The sequence below is a fragment of the Indicator indicator genome, chromosome 30 (genome assembly GCF_027791375.1).
Source record: "Indicator indicator isolate 239-I01 chromosome 30, UM_Iind_1.1, whole genome shotgun sequence".
NCBI lineage: Eukaryota > Metazoa > Chordata > Aves > Piciformes > Indicatoridae > Indicator > Indicator indicator.
In genome coordinates this window covers 4421212-4441880 of record NC_072039.1, presented here as the reverse complement: position 1 = coordinate 4441880, position 20669 = coordinate 4421212, and the positions used below count along the sequence as shown (strand labels likewise).

Genomic DNA, 20669 nt, shown 5'->3' with positions numbered 1-20669 from the left:
TGCCATAAGGTCTCCTCAGAGCCTTCTTTTCTCCAAGATGAACAGCCAAGTGAAAAACAGGAGCTAAGAAATCTGTATCTGAAAGACAGTCTGGTTTGGTTGTGACAACTAGTAGAAAATCTGTTTCAGGAAATTCTCACATGCTGGAAACTTGACCAATATACCAGTGGCACAGCATGGCTACACCTGGCCTTTCGACACATCCCACATCTGGGTTGGTAAGTTTGAAAGAAAACTATTTCTCACCTGTTGATGAAGGCCTGTCTTCCCAGGCCCACACTGGAGTTTGTCTGTGGTAGTCCCCTTCTGAATGTACAGATGAGACAGAAGAAGGTCTTTCAGTTCCCAAATATCCTTGCCCGGGAATTGGAGACTTAGACTTCCTGCTGTTTGACTTGCCAATTAGCTTCTGCTTGCTGACCCCTCCTCCTGGAAACAGAAGGGACAGTTTTACAGAAACATGTCTCTGCATTTTACCCTCTCTTTCAATAAATGACCACATAGCAGCCAACAGGAACTTCCCACTAATGCCTTCTGGAACGCTGATTTACTACAATTAGTGACTGTATGGGCAGCTCTTTTAACACAGCATTGCTAGAAAACTCCTTATCACAAGGGAGTTTGATTTCCACTTTGAGGAAGAAAGATGTTTTCAGCTCAAGCTGGCTCTCACTGCCCCATGTTCCTTATAGGGGATGTATGAGACATACACACTTCCATCAAACCACTGAGAAGCTATCTAATTCACTCAGTTTTCTCTCCCCTGTTTCATCAGTGTTGTCATTCTCACTGGCTAATGTTCCTCAAGTCACCAGCACCCCTTTGAAAGCCAGGACCACTAGAGGGATGGAAACACTGGCTTAGCACTTCCAGAGGACAGACAGTGATTTTCACCTGCACCAAGTTGATTCAGACCTTTATTTTATTTTTTTTTTAAGACTAAAAAATATTTAGGAGTTACAATACCTCACCTGAATTTGGTGATGGGTTGGCTTCTTCCCTGCGTGGCTCATTACTTGCTGACACTGCAGCACTGGAACTGCCAGGTGCCACCGCAATCGACTGGGACATGACAACTCCGTGTTCTTCACTCTTGTCATCAAAGTTTCCCATCAGTGCTTTCCTAATAATGTCTTCCAGACCCAGATTACTGGCAGGATCTGCAAAGGAATGACCCCTAGAGCTGACTGCACCTGGGAGATAAAAGAAAACATACACGGAAAGGTGGGAGGAGAAACAAAGAACAGATCTCAGAGCAATGACAAAGGGATAATGGAAAAGATTATAGAGAGAGGCAGAGTGGGGAAAGAGAAGAAGAAAGAAAAAAAGAGATGAGATTTTTTTTTGTCTAAAAGCAAAGCTGTATGCTCCACAAGGGCTCCAAGATAGGTATGCCAGCAAAAACTGAAGAATGACTTCAGTAGTGCCACTGAATGTGAGCCTCTTGGCAAGACGCTCATTTTTGGTTAAGTGTTTTCAAATAACAAAGCTTGCTGATTGTGATGGCACATTAAGTAAAATCTGCAGCTATGATTCAGCTGTAAGAGACCAGAAGAATATTTCTCTCATTAATAACCCATCCCTATTTATCTAATGAATACTTATTCCACATACTTATTCCATCTAAAGCACATACTTATTCCATCTAAATTAAAGGAGATCAGTGCTTCCTCCATTCAAAAGACAGAAGCCCTGTTCCAGAAGGGGCAGCAACTGGCCAGAATCATGTAAAGTCAATCTGTGTAACAACCCAAGATACAGCAGTTCTGATCTGCACATGCCAGTTCAATTCTCTGCCTCACTTGCCTCTTCAACACAGTACAAGTACGGACTATATTTAATCTCCTTGTCTCATAGAAGGTTGGTGGGGTTTATTTTATGTATTTATCATAGAGGAAAATAAGAATAATTGGGAAGCATTTTAAATACTCCAGTTTATAAAGTAGACTGCAGTTGATAACTAAGCCCAGGGTTTTGTTGAAGTACACTGTAATTCAATTCTATTTGAGATGCTAACCAGCCACAGGACTTCTACCTCTGTGTCAGATGTGCAGAGCACAGTGAAAGAAATCATTCTTGCTTCAGTTCCCATTTACATATTTTTTGAAACTTCCTTTGGCCATTTTGCTTTTCTCAGTGAGAGAGGAAACAGATTTTCATGTAGGATATTACCTTTGAAATGTTCATCATCTTCCTCATTTAATGCGTATAAAATGAATTCTATTACTTCACTTTCTGAAACATTATGTTGCTTCTTTTACTGAAAAACTTACCTGAGGTAGTGACTGCTGGCAAATTGAATATTTCAGTCCCTGGCTGAGCAGTTGCTGCAATTAAAACATAACATTTCACTGAGTTTTGCAGTACTGATGATCACTCTACGTGATCACAAATAGTGCTGATCACTTGTGAACTATTTTCACTTTTTTTCTTTCCCACTCTTCTAAGATGAATGTGCATCTATGTCTGCTCAGGAAAACGATCTACACCAGGATGAAAGTATCTTAGATGGTCATAGCTAACCTACCAAAGAAGGCTAAGTTCTAACCTCTAGCCTCATAACTTCCAACCTCTAGCCTCATAACCTTTGATGGTTTTCAGAAAACATTTTTATCTCTCAAATATTAAAAAATTTCATTTGACAGTCCTACATATACCAGCAGTAAAGTAAAAAAAAAAAAAAAAAAAAAAGAAATCCAACAATCTTCCAGTTGTTTGGTCATAAATTACTATATATTTGATTTATAGCCATAAATTCATTCACATGTAATTTGAAACCTAGCTAGGTTAGGACCTGTGTGGATGGCAGTCATGCAAAGCTTAATGTGGAAACATGCAGTGAAAAGGCAAGTCCTGCATACCCATGTCAGAGTCACCTCCACCAGATGAATTCAGCTTTCGAAATATCTCCTGTTTCTTGGATTTTACCATGGGTGAAGTGTTCTCCAGTTTGGTGAAAAATGAAGGCAGATAGCTTATGCTACCTGGAGAGCGAGAGTCAGTCCTGTCAAGACCAACATGTGTCAGAGAGAACATTTTCAGATGTACATCTAAATCTTTCCAAAAGTAGTCAGGCAGAAATCACCAACAGTCATATGAGCTTTAAGGCTTTCCTCAGCCTGTTTTCTGAAGACTAGACAAGTGATTCTCCAGGAACATCTGCTTTATCCAGCTAACAGGGTTTGGGATTGTCCAGCTCACAGAAAGCTGGGGTACCAGAGGAAGATGGCTTAAAGTGCTGTTTAATAAAGCTACTCTTTGCAGCAGAAAGACCCAGATTAATGGTTTTAAAATTCAGTTTTACACATACCTCTGTTCAGTAGGCTCAGTTCTTTGGGAAAGCAAAATAACGTTTTCCTGTTTCTCATGCACAACCGGGACCTGAGGTGGTGAGATTGGCTCATAGGGCTCTGAAGTGACATGACTTCTCTCTGGAGATTTTCCAGGTCTGCATTCACAATTCAGAGACAGAGAAATACTCTTAATGCACAAACAACACATATCTTTGTGTTCCAGTTGCTACATAACTGTTTATGTCTAGTTCTAGATGTTACATGCTTTAGTATGCTGGGAGAGCTCAAAAAAGCTGCCTTTGGTTTCTCCATCATGACTCTCATATTAATGAAACACCTTCATCCCCTCTAAAGACTGGAAATAAAACACAAGAAGTGAAGGGAAAACAGTTCTAAACTAAGTTAGGGAGCCAAGCAAGTCTCAAAACCAGCGCAAGACAAGACATTGCCTTAAAACAAGACCAAAAGATAACTGCCTCAGATCTACCACAAGATTACTGTGCAATTTTTTCCCCTAAATATTCTATTCGGACACTCATTAATTTTGCAGTTAAACTGAGCAGATGCATTACCTTCCCCTGGATTTGTCAGACAGATTTTCAGGCGACACTCTAGCACCTGGCCGCTGATGGTGGACCGATGGTGACTGTGCCTCAGGGCTGTAGCGATTCGCTGTCTTTGCCCGGGTAGAAACAGGAGTTGGAGCAGGGGTGGAATTCTGGAATGTAGTGGTGGGAGGCTGCAAAGAGGCCTGAGTAGCTGCTTGGTTTCTTGCAAAGTCTTGTGTAATAATTTGCTGATGGTAGCCAAATAAAAGAGAAAAGAGATCTCAGTCAGCCATCGGCCAGAGTGTATACATTCATGAGCTAGACATGAGATCAATTGCAACAAGTGAGATGATTATAAATGCAATTGCAACAAGTGAGATGATTACAAATGCAGACACATTATTGGGTAACATCCTCAAGTCAAACTAGTAATTAGAATTGGTGTTACGCTCCCAAACACGCATTTTCATCATCAAAACAAATTCTCACATCTGAAAAGATGCAAGCAAATAAAACCTACACAGATGTGATCAGCAAGGGTGATAAGTCGATGGGTCCTGGGCACATGTGCCATCCCTTCTGCTTGGGAAGAGGGAGGTGGAGGTTGTTGGGGTGAAGGGGGTTCCTGTGGTGTCCTATAGCGGTGAATCGTCCCCTCATACTGCCTGTTTGGGTCATCTAGTTGAAGAAGAAAAGGTCAGTCTGTTAAGATGGAATTAAAAGAAGCTTCAAGGTTTGAAAGTTCTGTGCTTACAAACTGAAAAGCAGAGGTGTTTCTGCCTTAGGTTTTAGGTATCCTGTGTGGTAACCACCTTTCCGCCTCTTCTACGTTTCAGAACGGATAAATAAGGACACTTCAGAGTAGATAAATAAAGCTTCACTCCACGATGCAGGTGAATTTCAGCTCATTTCTCACCTGCAAACTACACTGTAATTGTTTGAGCTTTACAGATGGGTAAGAAATAGTAGGCATCAACAGCAATGTGCAGTAATTTTACACAATATATTGAAAATATATCTTATTAAATCAGCTACACTGCAATGCGAAGGAGCCCTGCTTAATACCAAGGGTCAGTTCCAACACATTTGCTCTAGTTTTTTTCCACAAATCACTGCAACAAAACACTCCCAACAAATGCTTCTGAGAAGCTAAGAATGTGGGAAGCAGTCATTTAGAGACTCCCAAGATAGTTTAACTTTATTAGGAGTTCATGAAGTTGGTTAATACAAGGGAGAGGACATTTGCATATGCAAGCAAGATAACATGTGACCATATTCACATATGCAGATCAACTTACTCTCTGCCTGGCTGGCTTTAGGTGTCTCTTGCTGATAGGGCTGTAGCTTTTCTTGAGCAGGTACAGGTGAATTTGCAGGGCTGATCACCTCTATGGCATCTCCAGGAGCTTCATACCGGTGGGAGGATACTGAGTATCAAGCACAGGTTATGGAGTAAGGTGTCAGGATCACAGAGAGTTACTGCTGCCCACACAGAGCAACACCGCTGCTTCCCTCCCAGTGAAAGTGAAAACATTTGTCTTCATAGTGATACAAATACTTCCACAAAACTGTGTTCCAAAGTAATCCAAATAATTTTAGGTTTCCTGACTTCTGATAAGGTTAAGCCTTATCACTCTGCGTTTCATGTTGTAGCATGAAATCCAAGCAAAGCAAACAGCTCTGATTTTGCAAAAATCTTCAGCCACTAATATGCCAAAACTGTATTTATCTATGAAGTGCTTCTGAATATTTTATCATTAAACACTAGAATCATTTCACATCTTATCATTTCCCTAAAAGGGTAAGACAGACAGCAAAGTAGTACTAAGATACGTACAACTACTGGAAGAATCTGAACTTTGAGAGCCCCTATCTCGTGCATCCTTGTCTGAAGCAATCTGGCGAGTGATGATCACATCTATGAAGTTAGCAGCAGTAATTGTGGTCTTCCCTCGAGTTCTCAGCTCTTCCTCGTACCTGGATTTAGGAGGAGGTCCTTTCTCTTTACCAGCCTCTGAATAGACTACTGTTGAAGACTGTCCCTGGGATTTTCCACCAGAAAAATTTGCAGATGTATAGGGGCACTGGACAGGCCTCTTTTCTACCTCCAGTGTCTTCTGTTCTATCTGCTGCTGTTCAGTTACCACAGCTGACCGGCGTCCCATGTTCTCCTCTATCCTGGTTCCTTCGTGCTTATTCTCTTTTGCTTTGGCAACTTCCATCTGAGGAGCAGAGGCTGCAGCATCTACCAGTGCTGCAAGGGCATCAGCAGCAGTATTGTAACGGGAAGCTGGCAACCCTTGAGTAATAGAGGGAGCTCCAGGGGTGAGCTGCCTGTTGGCAAACATTGAATATTCTGAATTACATCATAGGAAAAAAAGAATCAGAGCCTATCGTGTGTATAACAAAGCAAAGCTTCTGTGACACTAATTTCTACCTAAGCTGAACTGGTGAAAATGCACTAGCCCATTTCCAATAACTCCAAGAGCAATCAGACAGTGGTGCACCCTCATCTTGTAGGACTTTCCTCAGGCTAAACACACCTTTTAAGAAGCTCAAATATTACAACAGATAACTCTGCAACAGCAACTAATAAAACATACATGATACGTAGCTGAGCAGCAGGATCCAAAGGTGTGATGACACTTGTCCCATTGGTTCCTTGGAAAATACTAGGCCTTTGCTGCAGTATGTTCTCCTGGCTTCTAACCGAAGGGGACGGGGACCGAACATATCCGTGGCTGCCAGGTCTGCCAGGCTGCTCTGTACCTGTAGAACACAGAGTGAAGGGGGACAAAAAGATTAAATATATAGATCACTCTTGCAGCAATGCAGAACTATGTGCTGATGCTGTCTCCTCCACATCTAGATGTTGTCTCCATCACTCTAGATGTGATTATGTTTTAAAGGTTTAAGCAGCAGCATTCTGTTTACAATGCTCTAAATGACAAGCAGGTTGTGCTGGCACTAACTGGGATTTCAAACCATTCCCCAGGTACTCCATTGCTGGGGCAGAAAGATCAAGAGGCCTGGCACCTGCAGAAGCTGCTGTTAGGACCAGAATGGCTGGGTATTAGGAACCTGCTTCAGTGCAGACTAAAACCAAACTGTGCAGCGTGCTGTTAATAAGCTGCATGTTGCTAACAGTGGCTACAGAAAAATGTCAGAGTCTACAACTGTGCACTCACCTGGTCGAAGGTAAAGTTCAGCAGGGACTGAGGCTATTCGCTCCCTCTCACGCTCTCGTTCTCTTTCCCGCTCTCGCTCACGCTCCCTTTCCCTTTCCCGTTCCTTCTCCCTCTCCCTTTCCCGTTCCCTTTCAGCATTTGCAGCTGCAGAAGCTGCCAGGTGTGTAGGATGTCCTGGAAGATGCACAAGATGAAATTAAGTAGCAAAACGTAGATACTTCCCAATATATTCTGCCATACACTTACAGCAGGATTTCCCAAATACACTTTCATTCCACGTAACTAGGAAGACAAAAGCTTAACACATAGTGACAAAAGCTGAACACACAGCGGCAGTGGAAGGCTCAACAGCTCTTTACTAAAGTAGTTACTAGACAATTTGAAACTGGACAGCTTATAGACCCAAATCCACCCTTCAACACAGGTAGTATCACAGTATATCAGAGGTTGGAAGGGACCTCAAGAGATCATCAGGTCAAACTCCCCTGCCAGAGCAGGATCACTTAGGGTAGTCCACACAGGAACGCATCCAGGTGGGTTTTGAAAGTCTCCAGAGAAGGAGACTCCACGATCCCCTGTGGGGCAGCCTGTTCCAGTGCTCCATCACCCTCACTGTGAAGAAGTTTCTCCTCATGTTGAAGTCAAATCTTCTATGTTCAAGTTTGAGGTCAGTGTTTGAGGTCAAGTATGAGGTCAGTGAAATCATAATCAAAGGATGATAAATAAAGACCTGACAGAATGAGACAAATTCTGAGTTTGTCCTTTGGCTCCTAAGGTAACTTATCCAGCCTATCATTAAAACACCTTTGCTAAGTGAGAAGTGCAGCAAAAAGCATCATAACAGGACATTAATGAAAGCTCTCAGCATGTCAGACAATTAAAGACATCAAATCACAACAGCTCTTACCTGGTGACAGAGAAGCAGGATTGTAAGGCCTGGGAGGGAATGTAAGCTGGGTACCAGGGATGTACGTGATTCTCTCCATGGGTGGTGTGCTTGTTCCTCCAGGATGAGGCACTAAGATAGTGGGAGCCATGTTGTTCAGGTCAATAATGCCTGTTAGGAGATGACACTTCTAAGAATGGCCATTCAAGGACAGACCAATGGTCCACACATTGTATTTGGTTCATTGATAATGGTGAGTGCTTAGTGGAAAAAAACACCAGAATAAAGCAAGTGCAATACTATATTCCAGCGAATGCAGGCATACCTCTTGCTCCTGCATATGGGAGAGCTAAAGTTTGCTCTCTAGGAGATAATCCTCTGGTTACATCAGGACGTAAATTGACTTGCATCTGCTGTGAGGTAATGTAGTCATTGAGGATTGTCTGCCGCGTGTTCTCCATCGCGTAAAGCTGATACTGGCTGGGGTAGCCTGGGGTGGGCGAGAGCTGCCTTTGGAACAGGTAAGCAGCAGCAGCTGAGGGTGAAGGAGGGAAACATCAATTACATTTAGGAAGCAGTATGGGGGTTCAGATGTTTATATAGCTTCAGTGAGAAGTGCTATCAAGTCTCTCTAGCTAGGGCCAAATGTGTTAAAATAACATCTTAATACTGATTATTAATTTATGCACTGTATGTGGACAGAAAAAGCCAAGTAATGCAGGCTGGAGATAGCCATTAGAGAAGAGATTTGATTAAAAATGTAAATCCTCAAGATGTAAAAGGCTGAATTACCTACAGGAGGTTAAAATACCACACTGAAGTGGACTGATTAATAGGTTAAAAGGAAATCTGCTGTACTGCATATCACCAGGGAGAACCTGATAATCCCTCAGTGAGAATGAATCACAGTCCTGAAGAGAGGGGTCCTGATTACACTTGAATTCTACAGCATTTTTCACATCCTTCCTTGCATAGCTTTTCTGAAAGCTTTTCATGTATTTCACAAATGGTATCTAAATATTCTAATTTTTTTTTTTACCAAAACAGAAGCAATTTGGCAGCTTTTAAAAGCAAGTCACAGTATTATGCAATAATATGTTCCCTGTTTAGACATTAAACTCCTCACTAAACTGAAATCAAACCACAACAGTGTGCATATATATATAAAGGTCTCTTTTCTGTGCAAAGCATACATTATTTCTGAAACTAAAACCAAACAGTAACACAAGCATATTTACCAGGATCCAGAGCCCTATGAAATGGCATAGCAGGATCTAAATGAGGAGGGAGGTGGCTCCTGTAGACTTCAGGAGTTGCTCCTCTGTGATGAGGGTCAAAGGGACTGTGAGTCACTACAGGATCAACTCCTGGGACTGGAGATTTTGCTGGCACACTCTCCCTCTGTGTTGGAGTCAGTGTGTTTTTCCTTTCATGATTTGCTGGCTTCCCAGAAGATATTCCAGCTAAAACCAATGCAAAACTCAAATTAGTAAGATGCAAATTTTTCAATAGGAATTTCAGCTCCCCTGGAACGTTCTAGATGACCCTGCAATCTGATCCAATAAATTACAGACAGTATTTTACAACACAAACTATTTCTGCTGAAAAATCTAAACACTAACACTAGTATTTCTTGCACTTCATCATATTCTCTTCCTCATCTAGATACTTCTGTAACTCAGGAATAGCTTCTGCCCTTAAACCATCACCCTGGCAGGTAACCCTTTCAATGTGATCCATAATCAAACCCAAGTTGAGACTGAGTTGCCTTCCCACCTCCAGGTTACAACAGGGCAGGTTTTAATTTTCTTATCCCTATGAACAGCTTACAGCCTTCTGATATCCCTTCTAGCCACCGTCCACACTGAGAGAAGTCATTAGAATACAAGAAAGTAGAACAGATTACAGAAACCAATTTAAAAGTCAGTTTAACATGGAATTATTCCGAACTCTTGTCTTACTCTGGATAGGAGAAACATACCCTCACTAACTCTATTCATCATAGGTGAGCTCCTGGACATCGGACTCTGATAGTTCACAGGTGTCCTCCGAGCATTGGTATCATCATAAATCCCAGGGCTCAGCTGTGATTTGGGAGTTTCATGAAGAGTTGACCTGAGAACAGAGGGACCAGAGCTGACTACTGACGTGTGCCGGGAACGCACGGCATCCCCGGTCTTCACATCTTCGTATTTTCCTCGCTCCACCACCTTCACGTTTTCTGGCACCATTTCCAGCTGAGGCATTCCACGGGGTAGCTTACTTGGTCCAGTGATTAAAGATTTTACATTGTGTTTGATGGCAGACTGGCCAGAATTGCTTTCATATTTTATGGGTGTGCCCTGGAAAGGAGAAAAAGGTCAAGTAAAGTTATCCTGCCAGCGTTTCTCTTCTGCTAAAAAACTCACATGGCTGATATCACAGCTCATTGTGTCCCATTAGCACAGAAATACAACTGCATCTTGATGGGTGGTACTTGTCAGTTCTTTCACACTTGCTTGCACTCTGCAGCTTAAGTAATATTACACATGAAATATTTTAAGAAAGCTGCTAACTTCACAGAATCATAGAATGGCTTAGGTTGGAAAGGAACTTAGGGATCATCTACTCCAATCTCTCCACCATTGGGACGGACACCGGCTGCTCCAGGCCTCATCCAACCTGGACTTGAATACTTTCAGGGAGGAGGCATCCACAAGCTCCCTGGGCAGCCTATTGCAGTTGCACCACCCTCTTACTGAAGAACTTCCGAAGATCCAGCCTAAACCTACTCTCTCTGTTTCAAATCATTCCCCCTTGTCCTGTTGCTAGACACCCTTATGCAAAGTCCCTCTCTAGCCTTCCTGTAGGATCCCTTCCTGTATTGGAAGGCAGCTGTAAGATCTCCCGGAGTCTTGTCTTCTCTAGGCTGAACAACCTCAGCTCCTTAAGCCTGTCCTCATAGCAGTGGTCCAGTCCTTGGATCATCTTTGTGGCCCTCCTCTGGACTCATTCCAACAGCTCTTCAGAGCAACTCTCAACCTACTCTGCACCCAGCCTGGATTTGTGCCTGGGACTGGCCTGACCCAGATGCAGGACCTTGCACTGCTCCACCTGTCGTCATTCAGATACCCTGAACCGATTCACTCCTGAGTCTGGAAGCTGCTGTATGAAAGCCTAGCTGTGCTTCTTGCATTAACCTGAGATATGGAGCCTTCTATGATCGGCCTGGTCGTCTGCACCATTTCAGGAGTCTTGCGACTCTCCTGGCTCAACAGGTCCTGTCTTGGGATCTCGTGGATGGAACGACCCATTTCTTTTATAGTAGTGACTCCATCATATGGCTTCCCCTTAGTAATGGCTCCTTCAAATGTCCTTATGGGAGGTGACTCTCTCTTAATCTGTTTAGGGTACTTCAAGCCTTCTTCAAAACTTTCAGCTGTTGCTCTTGGTGTGCCTTTTACAGAAAGAAAGTCATGATTAAGATCAGTAACATGACTCATTTTTTCTTTTTTTCGTAAGGAACTAACTACATGCCATAATACTGGGACTTTGATTTGCTATAGTCTACAATAACACATTCTGAAAGACTAACAAAATCAGCACAAAACTAATACTGAACAAACATTTTATGTATTACTGAAAGCATCCCAAATTCCTTCAGATGCTGAAATAAAAGCAATAGCATACTTCAGAGGTCTGAGGAACTGGTAGTGTTCATTTAAAAAAACACAGTGCTAATTGCCAAGTGTTCAGATTAAAGACCAGTCTATTCCCCCCAAGAAAGTAAAACACAATGTTTACACACTAGCTTTGTACACAGCATATCAGCAAGCTGCTGATTTATGCTCTGAAAACCTGTTTGATAAAGGAAGTTCTACCTTTAACATGACTACCAGAGCTAAAGTTTTAAGGTTCAGAAATGCAGACCTTTGAGGATGTAATTAATGTTTGCCTTCTAACCCTGCAACACTTTACCTTGCATTATAGAGCCAGACAAGACTGTTCTCTCTTTTAGTTCAGCATGTGGGCTACCCCTAGGCAGTGCACGGCATATTAAACCTAAAATTAAAATGAGCAGCATTTAGAGAATCAAACAAGTGTGCAAATAAAACCACCCCTGCCTCCTTAAACACATTACAGATAGTATCTGTATCACACTAGGGCCCACAGGGCCTAGCCTCAGTGTGCCAGGCATTGTATCAACATGTTATGAACACCACCCTGGCCTAAAAAAGCCTCTTCCAGTTCAAGTTTTCATGCTATTGCACTGTTGCAAGCTTTAACATACTTAGAAAACACAAGGGATTTTTTAATAATTAACTCTTGTTCCCAAAGTAGGCACTCTTAGGAAAAGTCCCTCTCAAGCCTTCCTGTAGGTTCCCTTCAGGTATTTGGAAGGCAGCTGTAAGATCCCCCTGGAGTCTTCTCTTGTCTAGGCTGAACAACCCCAACTCCTTCAGCCTGTCCTCATAGCAAAGGTGCTCCAGCCCTTGGATCATCTTTGTGGCTTCCTCTGGACTCCATAGTTTAGGAATGAAACATTTGCTTGTGTTTGTATTTTTAAAAGCCAATCAGAAAAGTCATAGAATGTCCTGACTTGACCTCTGCAGGCTTACTTTTATTACAGTTTATTAAATGAAAATAATCCCAGGGATGCCCTGAAGCAGGATACAGCAGCTGTGCAAGTCCTCTGCTTGACATAATTAATGAGGTTTATTGCAGGAATGCAAAAGGTCACACCAATGTGTTACTGAGTTACCATGCCATGGCTGAGACCCATGTTTCACTAATGGGTTTGCCCATGGAGTATGACTCAGTGTGGTCTGAGCTCTGGACAACAGGCTGGGACCATAAAGAATCAGTTATATGTCTCAGATTGACTGAGAGGAGTAAGTGTTAGCTGAGCACTTAGGGTAACACACCAGCAAAACAAAAGGCAATCTACTACCTACTGCAGCCACAGTTCCAGCATGCTTTAACTGTAGTGGTTATTATCTGGATTTGGTTAGTAGTGTGAGATTTAAATCTAAGTTATCTTTTAGTCTGCTCCATAAAATAATTCTAAATCATCTGATATCAATGCAGAAGGCTTAGATAAACCACAAAACACCTTAGAACCATCTGGTTTTACCTTCCAGTGGCGCAGACACCGGAGACTCTCGCATTGACATCCCTTGCTTGATATTTCCTTCCATTGTATCATAACTCCTCTTTAAACTAATTTCATGAGCAGTTCTTGGACTCCTTGTTCCTTCACGAACATTTTTAATAGCTAGCAAACATTTACAAGAGTGTGGTTAGGAAATGTGGCAAATAAAAAAAAAAGAAGACAGTTGGGCATTACTTTTAATGAAACCACAGATTGTTAACACTTTTGCAACAGAACTTCAGTACAATATTGTGATACTGAATCTCACCCTTAAAAAGACCTTTTCTGGATTGTTAAGAACTTATTTTTGTTCAGTTATTTATGGAAGTTCAAAACTAAATAATATTATTTTTTATTTTAATAGATATAATTTTAAGCTTGTTTGTTTAACCTTTCAAAATCAAAATATTCCATGAGAAATTGAAAAGAAATGGCACAGAAATGAAGTAGTTTTACTATATTAGTGCAGAAGACTCTTCAGAGCATAAGCACAAGTTCTGGATCACTTTAATTCTCATACCCTCAACAACACACACAGGTCAGTTGCTCTCCCAGATGGCACCCCAGTGACTGAGGTTATCACCTCACCACTGAAGCAGACATACTTTAACTAGGGATGAAAAAGCAGAGCCTGCTGCAGCCTTGACTTCGATCACATAGAAGATACAAAACTCACCATCATAAGATAAAATGTGCCCACTTTTGCCTTCATAAATAACGTGGCCTTTGGCTGAAGCTTCCTCTCGGCACTTCTCCGGGCTGCTGTCCTCTGTAGCCAGCCTGGTGATGGTTCCCTTCAGCAATGCATCAGCTGCTATGCCAGACTGGGACAGAGCTGGTGTACCCTGCATTGAAACCAAGAAAAGAAGTTTAAAGACTCGTATAGATGCTGGGAAGGGACTTTTTACAAGGGTTTGTAGTGATAGGATGAGAAGAAATGGCTTAAGCTTGAAGAGGGAAGATTTAGACTGCATATTAGAAAGAAATTCTTTCCAGTGAGGGGGTGAGACACTGGAACAGGTTGCCCAGGGAGGTTGTGGATGCCCCCTCCCTGAAGATGTTCAAGGTCAGGTTAGATGAGGCCTTGAGCAACCTGGGCTGGTGGGAGGTGTCCCTGCCCATGGCAGGGGGGTTCGAACTAGATGATCTTGAAGGTCCCTTCCAACCTAAGCCATTCTATGAAACCATGGTAATGCTGACTTCAGCAGTAGTGGAATTTGTACCTGATTGTGCTAGAATTGCTTCTTTCAAGGCAGTTCCTACTCTGTCATATTAATTTACTTTTTCAGACATGCAAAGACACTCATGGTGATAGTTTAAATATGCTGCTCTGCGACAGCCTCTTCAGTAAGAGGAAAAATACCTGAGTTATGGAGCCTCTCAAAGAAGGAATGGTCTCAACAGAAACTTTACTGGTTGGAGTTCCTCGTGTTATACTTCCTTCCTGTATTGTTGCAGTACCTGATTTGAAATAAGACATCCTGATAAATAAGAGAATTTGAAAAACAGCTCCTCTATTTGAAATCATTAAAAACCCTAGTGAGAACTTTTACTTGACACTAAAATACAGGCAAAAGTTCAGTTTAACAGCACCCATGGGAGGTAGTTAAACCATATCCTCTTTTAACATAGCCTTCTACAAAGTCTTTTACAGCATGTGAAATCATGAATCCATTTCACCTGTACTGTTCTGCCTATGCTCTAGTGAACAAATACATTTTGAAATGGACATGCCTTGAAATAAATGTTTTCAAATGAGACAGGAGGAGCTAGCTACAAAGGCACCTCTAAAAGTGGGGAGCAGATTAATCACAGAATACTTAAGAATAACACTTCAGCAGGCTGAGCTGTAGAAGTTAATTCTCTGTTTGCTCTGACAAAGTTTCTCAATCTGTATGAATCCATCTGACTTTCCTTACCTCGAACCACACTTTCATGTTGTGCCCTGACCAGGAGTCCCTCAGGCTGGGAATTCTGGCTTCTAGGAGAGAATTCTTCTTGTTTGATATAGGGCAGGGAAGCTATTCAGAAGAAGAAAAAGGTTTGGGTTTTTTTTATAATTGTGAGTCATTAAATAGTCTTCTATATAAAACACATCAGCTTTTCTTTTCTTACCAGATTTGGCTGACTCCTGCTGCCTTGGCAGCCCAAGAGATATAGAACCCACTGATGGCTTTGCAGTTTCTTGGGTATAGGAAGCTTGACTATGGGATGTTAAATAAGTGCCAGGTGTTCCCTGAAACAACAAAAATATATTACATGTTAGTTCTCTGGAGTGAAGCTTCACATCTGTGTTTAAAGAAGGGTGCTCATACTGCCATGATCTGTCTTCAAATGCTACAGTCCACCACTATGAAGGATCAAAGCGCAGGACAGCAGGAGTGTGCTGTCACTGTTACCTTGGACATGCAGCTCACCTAAACTGGATGTTTTCAACCATGCTCCTAAATGGAACTAACTGCAACATGTTCTATTTTCTAAGGCACCTGTAACCCCTGGACTTTTAGGTGGCATGTACAGATCTGAAGTGTGAAAAGAAAACTTAGTACCAGACCTTGAAGGCTGGTGAAAGGGCAAAGAGCTGATGGAAGCACAGATTTTCAAATAACAATTCTCTTACTTGTGAGATTGAGCCTCCCATGATGAAGGAAGGTTTTTCTGAGGGCACACTTGTTTTGGAGGATGGAATGAGTGGTGGTGGTGGTCTGGTAGGTCTGGTTGTTGGCAGGCGGACTCCTTCAGGTATGTTGGTTATTACTTGGTGAGGTGCTGGCTGGAGAACTTGGGGGGAAAATTGTGCATTACACATGACAGCACTTTTGAGCTCTACTAGTTGTTAGAGAGACAGGAAGAAGAGAGATGGCACAGTTCCTCTGACAAGTTCTGATGGGAATTGCCTCAGAATAGCCAAAATATCTCTGTATTCATGACTCTGAAATTCGCTATGCCCACATGTACCTTATGCACAGAAACTGAATGGAGAATTATCTAACCTGGCATCAAAGTCCCAAAAGAAATGTCAAAAGCTGCTCTGTAGAATTGCACTCTTTGATAACTAAGCTTTTAAAACTAGCAGCCTAGGGTACCATCAAGTGTTTTCTGTTGTTTTCCTACTTTCAAAGAAAGATCTTAGTCTTTAAATGGAATGCAGAAGAGTCAAGAATAACATAAGCTTCCCTGATTTTGTCTTTTCTTTAGCATGACACTGTACTCTGGAGGGAAAAGAAATAATCCTAGTTGCAGAATTAACATTTGCCAGTTATTTCCCCGTTTTATGTAACATTCAGGTTATAGCATGAATCAATGTCAATCAGAAACTAGTGTCCAGGATAGCAGCAGCTTTGCTTTTTACCTCAGCTCCCCCTTGATAAGAAAGGCCACCCACAAACATGATGGTATTTGTATTAAGCTGAAAACCTCTTGATAATTTTGTCCCTGTGCTGTTCTAACATTTTTCAGATCATTGTTATGCAGCTGAGGCAGCAATAAAAACAAAAAAACAACAAACAAACAAAACAACAACAAAAACCTCATAGGAGCTAGAAAAATACCTGAGCATCTATTTACATGCACACACAGAAAACCATTTTTATTTCTTCTCTTAATTCATGAAGTGTCTAATTTGATCTAATTTGATCCTGCATCGAGTTAGAGCAGTCCAGCTTGCAAGGGAAGAGCAATATTGTTATGATAGGTAGGCAAATATTTACCTGGTGGGACACTATAGCGAGCGGCATTCAGATCAGGCTGGGGAGAGGCTTTATTGACTTCTCTTGGAGACAGCCTGTACGGTGATGCTGACCTTGTTGCTGTGTTCTGCACCTGTGCTTCTTGTTCTATTGCTCGCTTGACCTCAGCATAAGGCATATAGGCCACTGGTTTTCCTGGGGAGGTTGAAGTTATCAGAAAGAAAAGAACCCTGGATTAGAAATTGGGAGTCTAGAGGCCTAGTTTATAGCACAGTTCTAACAAAGGGCCTACTCCAATGCCAGAGGTACTCATCAGGTATAAATATTTCAATTAAACAGTATTAAGGTACAGCTATAATTTGTTCTTAATCAAGCTGTGAAAAGTTTCTCATACTTTCTCTATGTGAAAACCACTATCTGGATCCCTTAGGTCCTTTAAGAGTCTACTATTGACAAAAATTTCATTTAAAGAAGATTCCTCTCCAAAACCTGTGCATCAGCCAGGTTTACAAGCAAGTTCAGCCCTTCCTTGTTTGCTTAGCCAGAGCAGTTACAAATCAAATTTCAAATACCAATACCCATCAATGGTGTTTAAAGGGGAAATGTATTTTTATCAAATTCAGAAAATTAAAAATGTAGCACCAGAACTTCAGAAATTCCTTTTCTTTGGCAACGGACAATTGAAGTATTCAAAATGACAAGCCAGAACAAGGCTAGTGCAGCTGTAAAGTTGTACTTTTAGCCTCCATAGTCAAAGAAAGATGGCTCTATTCATCCCATAATAGCTTTCTAAAGAAACTTTTACTACTTTATTTCATGGTATTATCAAGGTTATCATCAACCAATACTACAACAGGCCCTTTATTGTGACAAGGTGCCCCACAACACAGGCAGTGTTCTGATGCATGCAATACAAGGTTTTGAACCAGTCTGTGGGCTCCCTGCTGCACACAGCTGTGTGTGGACAAGCCTTGTATGCATAGTATATCTTGGGAAGTAGCTGCTGTAATGATCTGATGACATCTCAGCCCCTTCTGGTTTTCAGATCAAGATGTCCAGGCTTGCAGAACCCATTTACATTGACTACGACATTATGACTCCCTGTCTGTCTGCCTCAACAACCACATTCATTTCTGCTGGCAGAGTTCACCCCAGAACTTTCCCACACTTCATGATGCAGTACTGCCAATGCCAAGAGTTATTTCAGGTAGCATTTCAGTTAATGGTACTTTTAAGCAACTCCAAACTTTCCACCTCAAGAAGCAACTCCCAAGCTCCCCCCCAATCTTACCCTCCCCTGCACATATCTACAAGCTCCCTTCTCACTATTTTAACACGCAGAAAAAATGGTTATGTCTTTAATTTTACTTTGGGTAGAAGTAATTAAGTTGAAGCATTTTCCTCACACCATTTAAACTGTTATGTATATTAAACACAGAATACTTGGGTTTCAAAGAACTTGACAGTTCATGTTGTTAATACTGTTGAGGCAAGGGAGAAAACACATAAGAACGTAAGACCTAAAAATGCAGAACTGTGAAGCTGGGATGGTTTCTCTAACACTGTAACAGCCAGCACATTAATCTCACTGAGTTTATTTCCCTCTTACAACAGTTTGTGAACCTATTCCTTTTCTAGCAAAGGAAGCTGAGGTAGAAGTTACACACTTAGTACAGAACTGGGCCTCCCACAGGATATGCTTTTCTTGCACGCAGAATAAACCCCTCAGTCTTCTGCTAAGTTGCTTGTAATTTGCAAGCTGTTGATAGAATTCAAATAATTTCACTTCAGGGAATGAAAGTATGGTCAATACACCAGACAGAAAGCATAATAAGAATGTCTAATGAAAGCTAAGAAAGGCATCCTGTGGCCTTTGCACAGCAGTTTGGCTGATGGAACTGACACTGTCCCTCTGAAGCACTTTCCTGTAACCAGCATCTAACAGCTATGTCTTTGTTTGGTCACCCTGCCAGGTTCTGTGAGCAGTTTTAGCCTTGCTCTATACTGAAGGTCATACTAAGAGCCACATTCAAGAAACACAGGACTTGACAGCCAGGCTCAGAAGCCTGCCTCCAAGTATCCTCTACATTCACAAAAGCAACCAACCACCAGATTTCCAAAAGGAAAGCACCTTTCACACAGCCCTCCTGTGGACAGCAGGCTAGAGTATGACAGTTCTACAAAACTTTGGTGCCCTACTCCAGGGCTCAGTGTCCACCTGTGTATACCAGAGCAGTAAAACATTCCTTTTTAAATTGTGTTCATACTCCTTTAGCAATTCTCTCCCATTTTCATCTTCAGCTTCTTAAAGGGGCTCTCGGAGAACATGCAGTTATTGGGGTCATTTCACCTCCATGTCTCATTTTTCTGAATCTCTTTCTGTAGCAATAACTCATTTTTGGATTTCACACAAATGGAGCCAGCTTTTCTGCCGTATTAAAAGGGGCTACAACGTCTCCAACACTGAAGCTGCAGCAAGATCTCTACAGTAGACCTCAAGGTCTCTAGGTTTCTTCAATCAAGGGCTATCAGAAAACAATAGTTAATGATCAATAGACTAAATTTTCATTCTCAAATGAGGCAACGGTATAACACAACAGCACTAGAAGAAGCTGCCCAATCAGGTTGTGGAGTCTCCTTCACTGGAGACTTTCAAAACCTCCTGGACGTGTTCCCGTGTGATCTGCTCTAGGTGATCCTGCTCTGGCAGAGGGGTTGGACTGGATGAGCTTTCAAGCTCCCTTCCAATCCCTAACATTCTGTGATTCTGTGATAAAGTGCAGGGTTATTTCCATGACATGCCTACCTTCCCACTCAACACTAGGGCTCTTGGAAGTGCCACAAGGGCTCACAGCACTTCGATACTCCATATCCAGCTGCTCTTGCCTCTGGCGTTGCTCCTCCAGCAGCGCTGACTCGTGCATTGCTTTGATGTGCCGCTGATAGAGCGCATAGCCACTCACTGGTGTGCCCACAGGGACAGTACAGGGACTGCAAGAAACCTGCAAGGATGGGAAGGCTTTAATATCAGGGACATCAACACAGATACCTGCTGAAGCAACTGTCTTGCTCAGTGTCTCCACTGCAGTCTATGGGTGTCTAAATGGCTCGTGCCTGCTTCTAAGCTATGAGTTGTGCCTAACCGACTTTCCTCCTCAAAAGTGTGACAACAAAGCAAAGGAGAAATTTCTTTGTGTCATGACTTTTTCACTGCTTTAGTGTTGCAACTAGTTTTAGAGACAACAGATACTCCTTCAAATATCACAGCAACAGCCCATACCATAGGTGGAATGACAGCAGCTCGGTGGTGAAGCTGTTGCAGGTCCATCTGCCCTTGCTTTATGGTGGATGATACCAGTATTGACCCAGTGGGATTTAACAGTGAGGGCTTTGACTCCCTGCTGAAGATACTGCAAAAAAAGATAGAAGGAAGAGAAAAACATCATCAAAAAGACCAAGTTTAAACTTTCTTTTTTATATATTTACAGGCAAGAGTCTGCCTCTCAGTTTCAGAAAAAAAACAACACAATGAAACACTCTGGACAAAGAGCTGAAAAATCAGAATCATGTTATGTTTGGGCCCACAGCATATCTGGTCCAACAGGCAACAGATGCTGCTGTATTTTGGTAATACACAGAAATAAAGGTATACAGAATCTCCAGTACCAGCAACATTTGTATGCAGTTTCTACATGCAAGAACAGAACCTTCTTTATAAAGAATGCTCTGCAAAAGGATAAATAAGAAGCACTTGATAGATTTAATCCACAAGGAATAAACAAACAGCAGTAGACAATAGAGGGCTAATATATTTGTGAAGTGGAAAGAGTGTCTGAGGGAAGAGAGTGGAGAAACATTATCAGCTGCACCCTTCTAGAGTCCACATGCAGAACCATGACACTGGATACTTTTGACATTTAACATCTCTCCTTCG

General features: G+C 42.0%; 1 protein-coding gene across 3 annotated transcripts in view; it reads right to left on the bottom strand.

Moving 5' to 3' along the window:
* Positions 1-20669, bottom strand: part of NCOR1 (nuclear receptor corepressor 1) — a 49483-nt gene that overhangs the window by 1229 nt on the left and 27585 nt on the right. Inside the window, exons 20-45 of one of the 3 annotated variants that reach the window (XM_054394371.1) lie at positions 20016-20145; positions 19542-19737; positions 16757-16930; positions 15667-15827; positions 15162-15282; positions 14966-15067; positions 14410-14507; positions 13723-13891; positions 13029-13169; positions 11873-11956; positions 11095-11351; positions 9897-10257; positions 9154-9378; positions 8241-8450; positions 7937-8086; positions 7030-7203; positions 6445-6610; positions 5679-6175; positions 5140-5268; positions 4362-4519; positions 3866-4089; positions 3311-3448; positions 2862-3004; positions 2274-2327; positions 972-1193; positions 247-429 (exon numbers count right to left, since the gene is read on the bottom strand). In XM_054394371.1, coding sequence (XP_054250346.1) covers positions 247-429; positions 972-1193; positions 2274-2327; positions 2862-3004; positions 3311-3448; positions 3866-4089; positions 4362-4519; positions 5140-5268; positions 5679-6175; positions 6445-6610; positions 7030-7203; positions 7937-8086; positions 8241-8450; positions 9154-9378; positions 9897-10257; positions 11095-11351; positions 11873-11956; positions 13029-13169; positions 13723-13891; positions 14410-14507; positions 14966-15067; positions 15162-15282; positions 15667-15827; positions 16757-16930; positions 19542-19737; positions 20016-20145 — 4667 coding nt within the window. The remainder of the gene's footprint in view (positions 1-246; positions 430-971; positions 1194-2273; positions 2328-2861; positions 3005-3310; positions 3449-3865; positions 4090-4361; positions 4520-5139; positions 5269-5678; positions 6176-6444; positions 6611-7029; positions 7204-7936; positions 8087-8240; positions 8451-9153; positions 9379-9896; positions 10258-11094; positions 11352-11872; positions 11957-13028; positions 13170-13722; positions 13892-14409; positions 14508-14965; positions 15068-15161; positions 15283-15666; positions 15828-16756; positions 16931-19541; positions 19738-20015; positions 20146-20669) is intronic. The other 2 variants (XM_054394373.1, XM_054394372.1) reach the window with 2 other exon arrangements.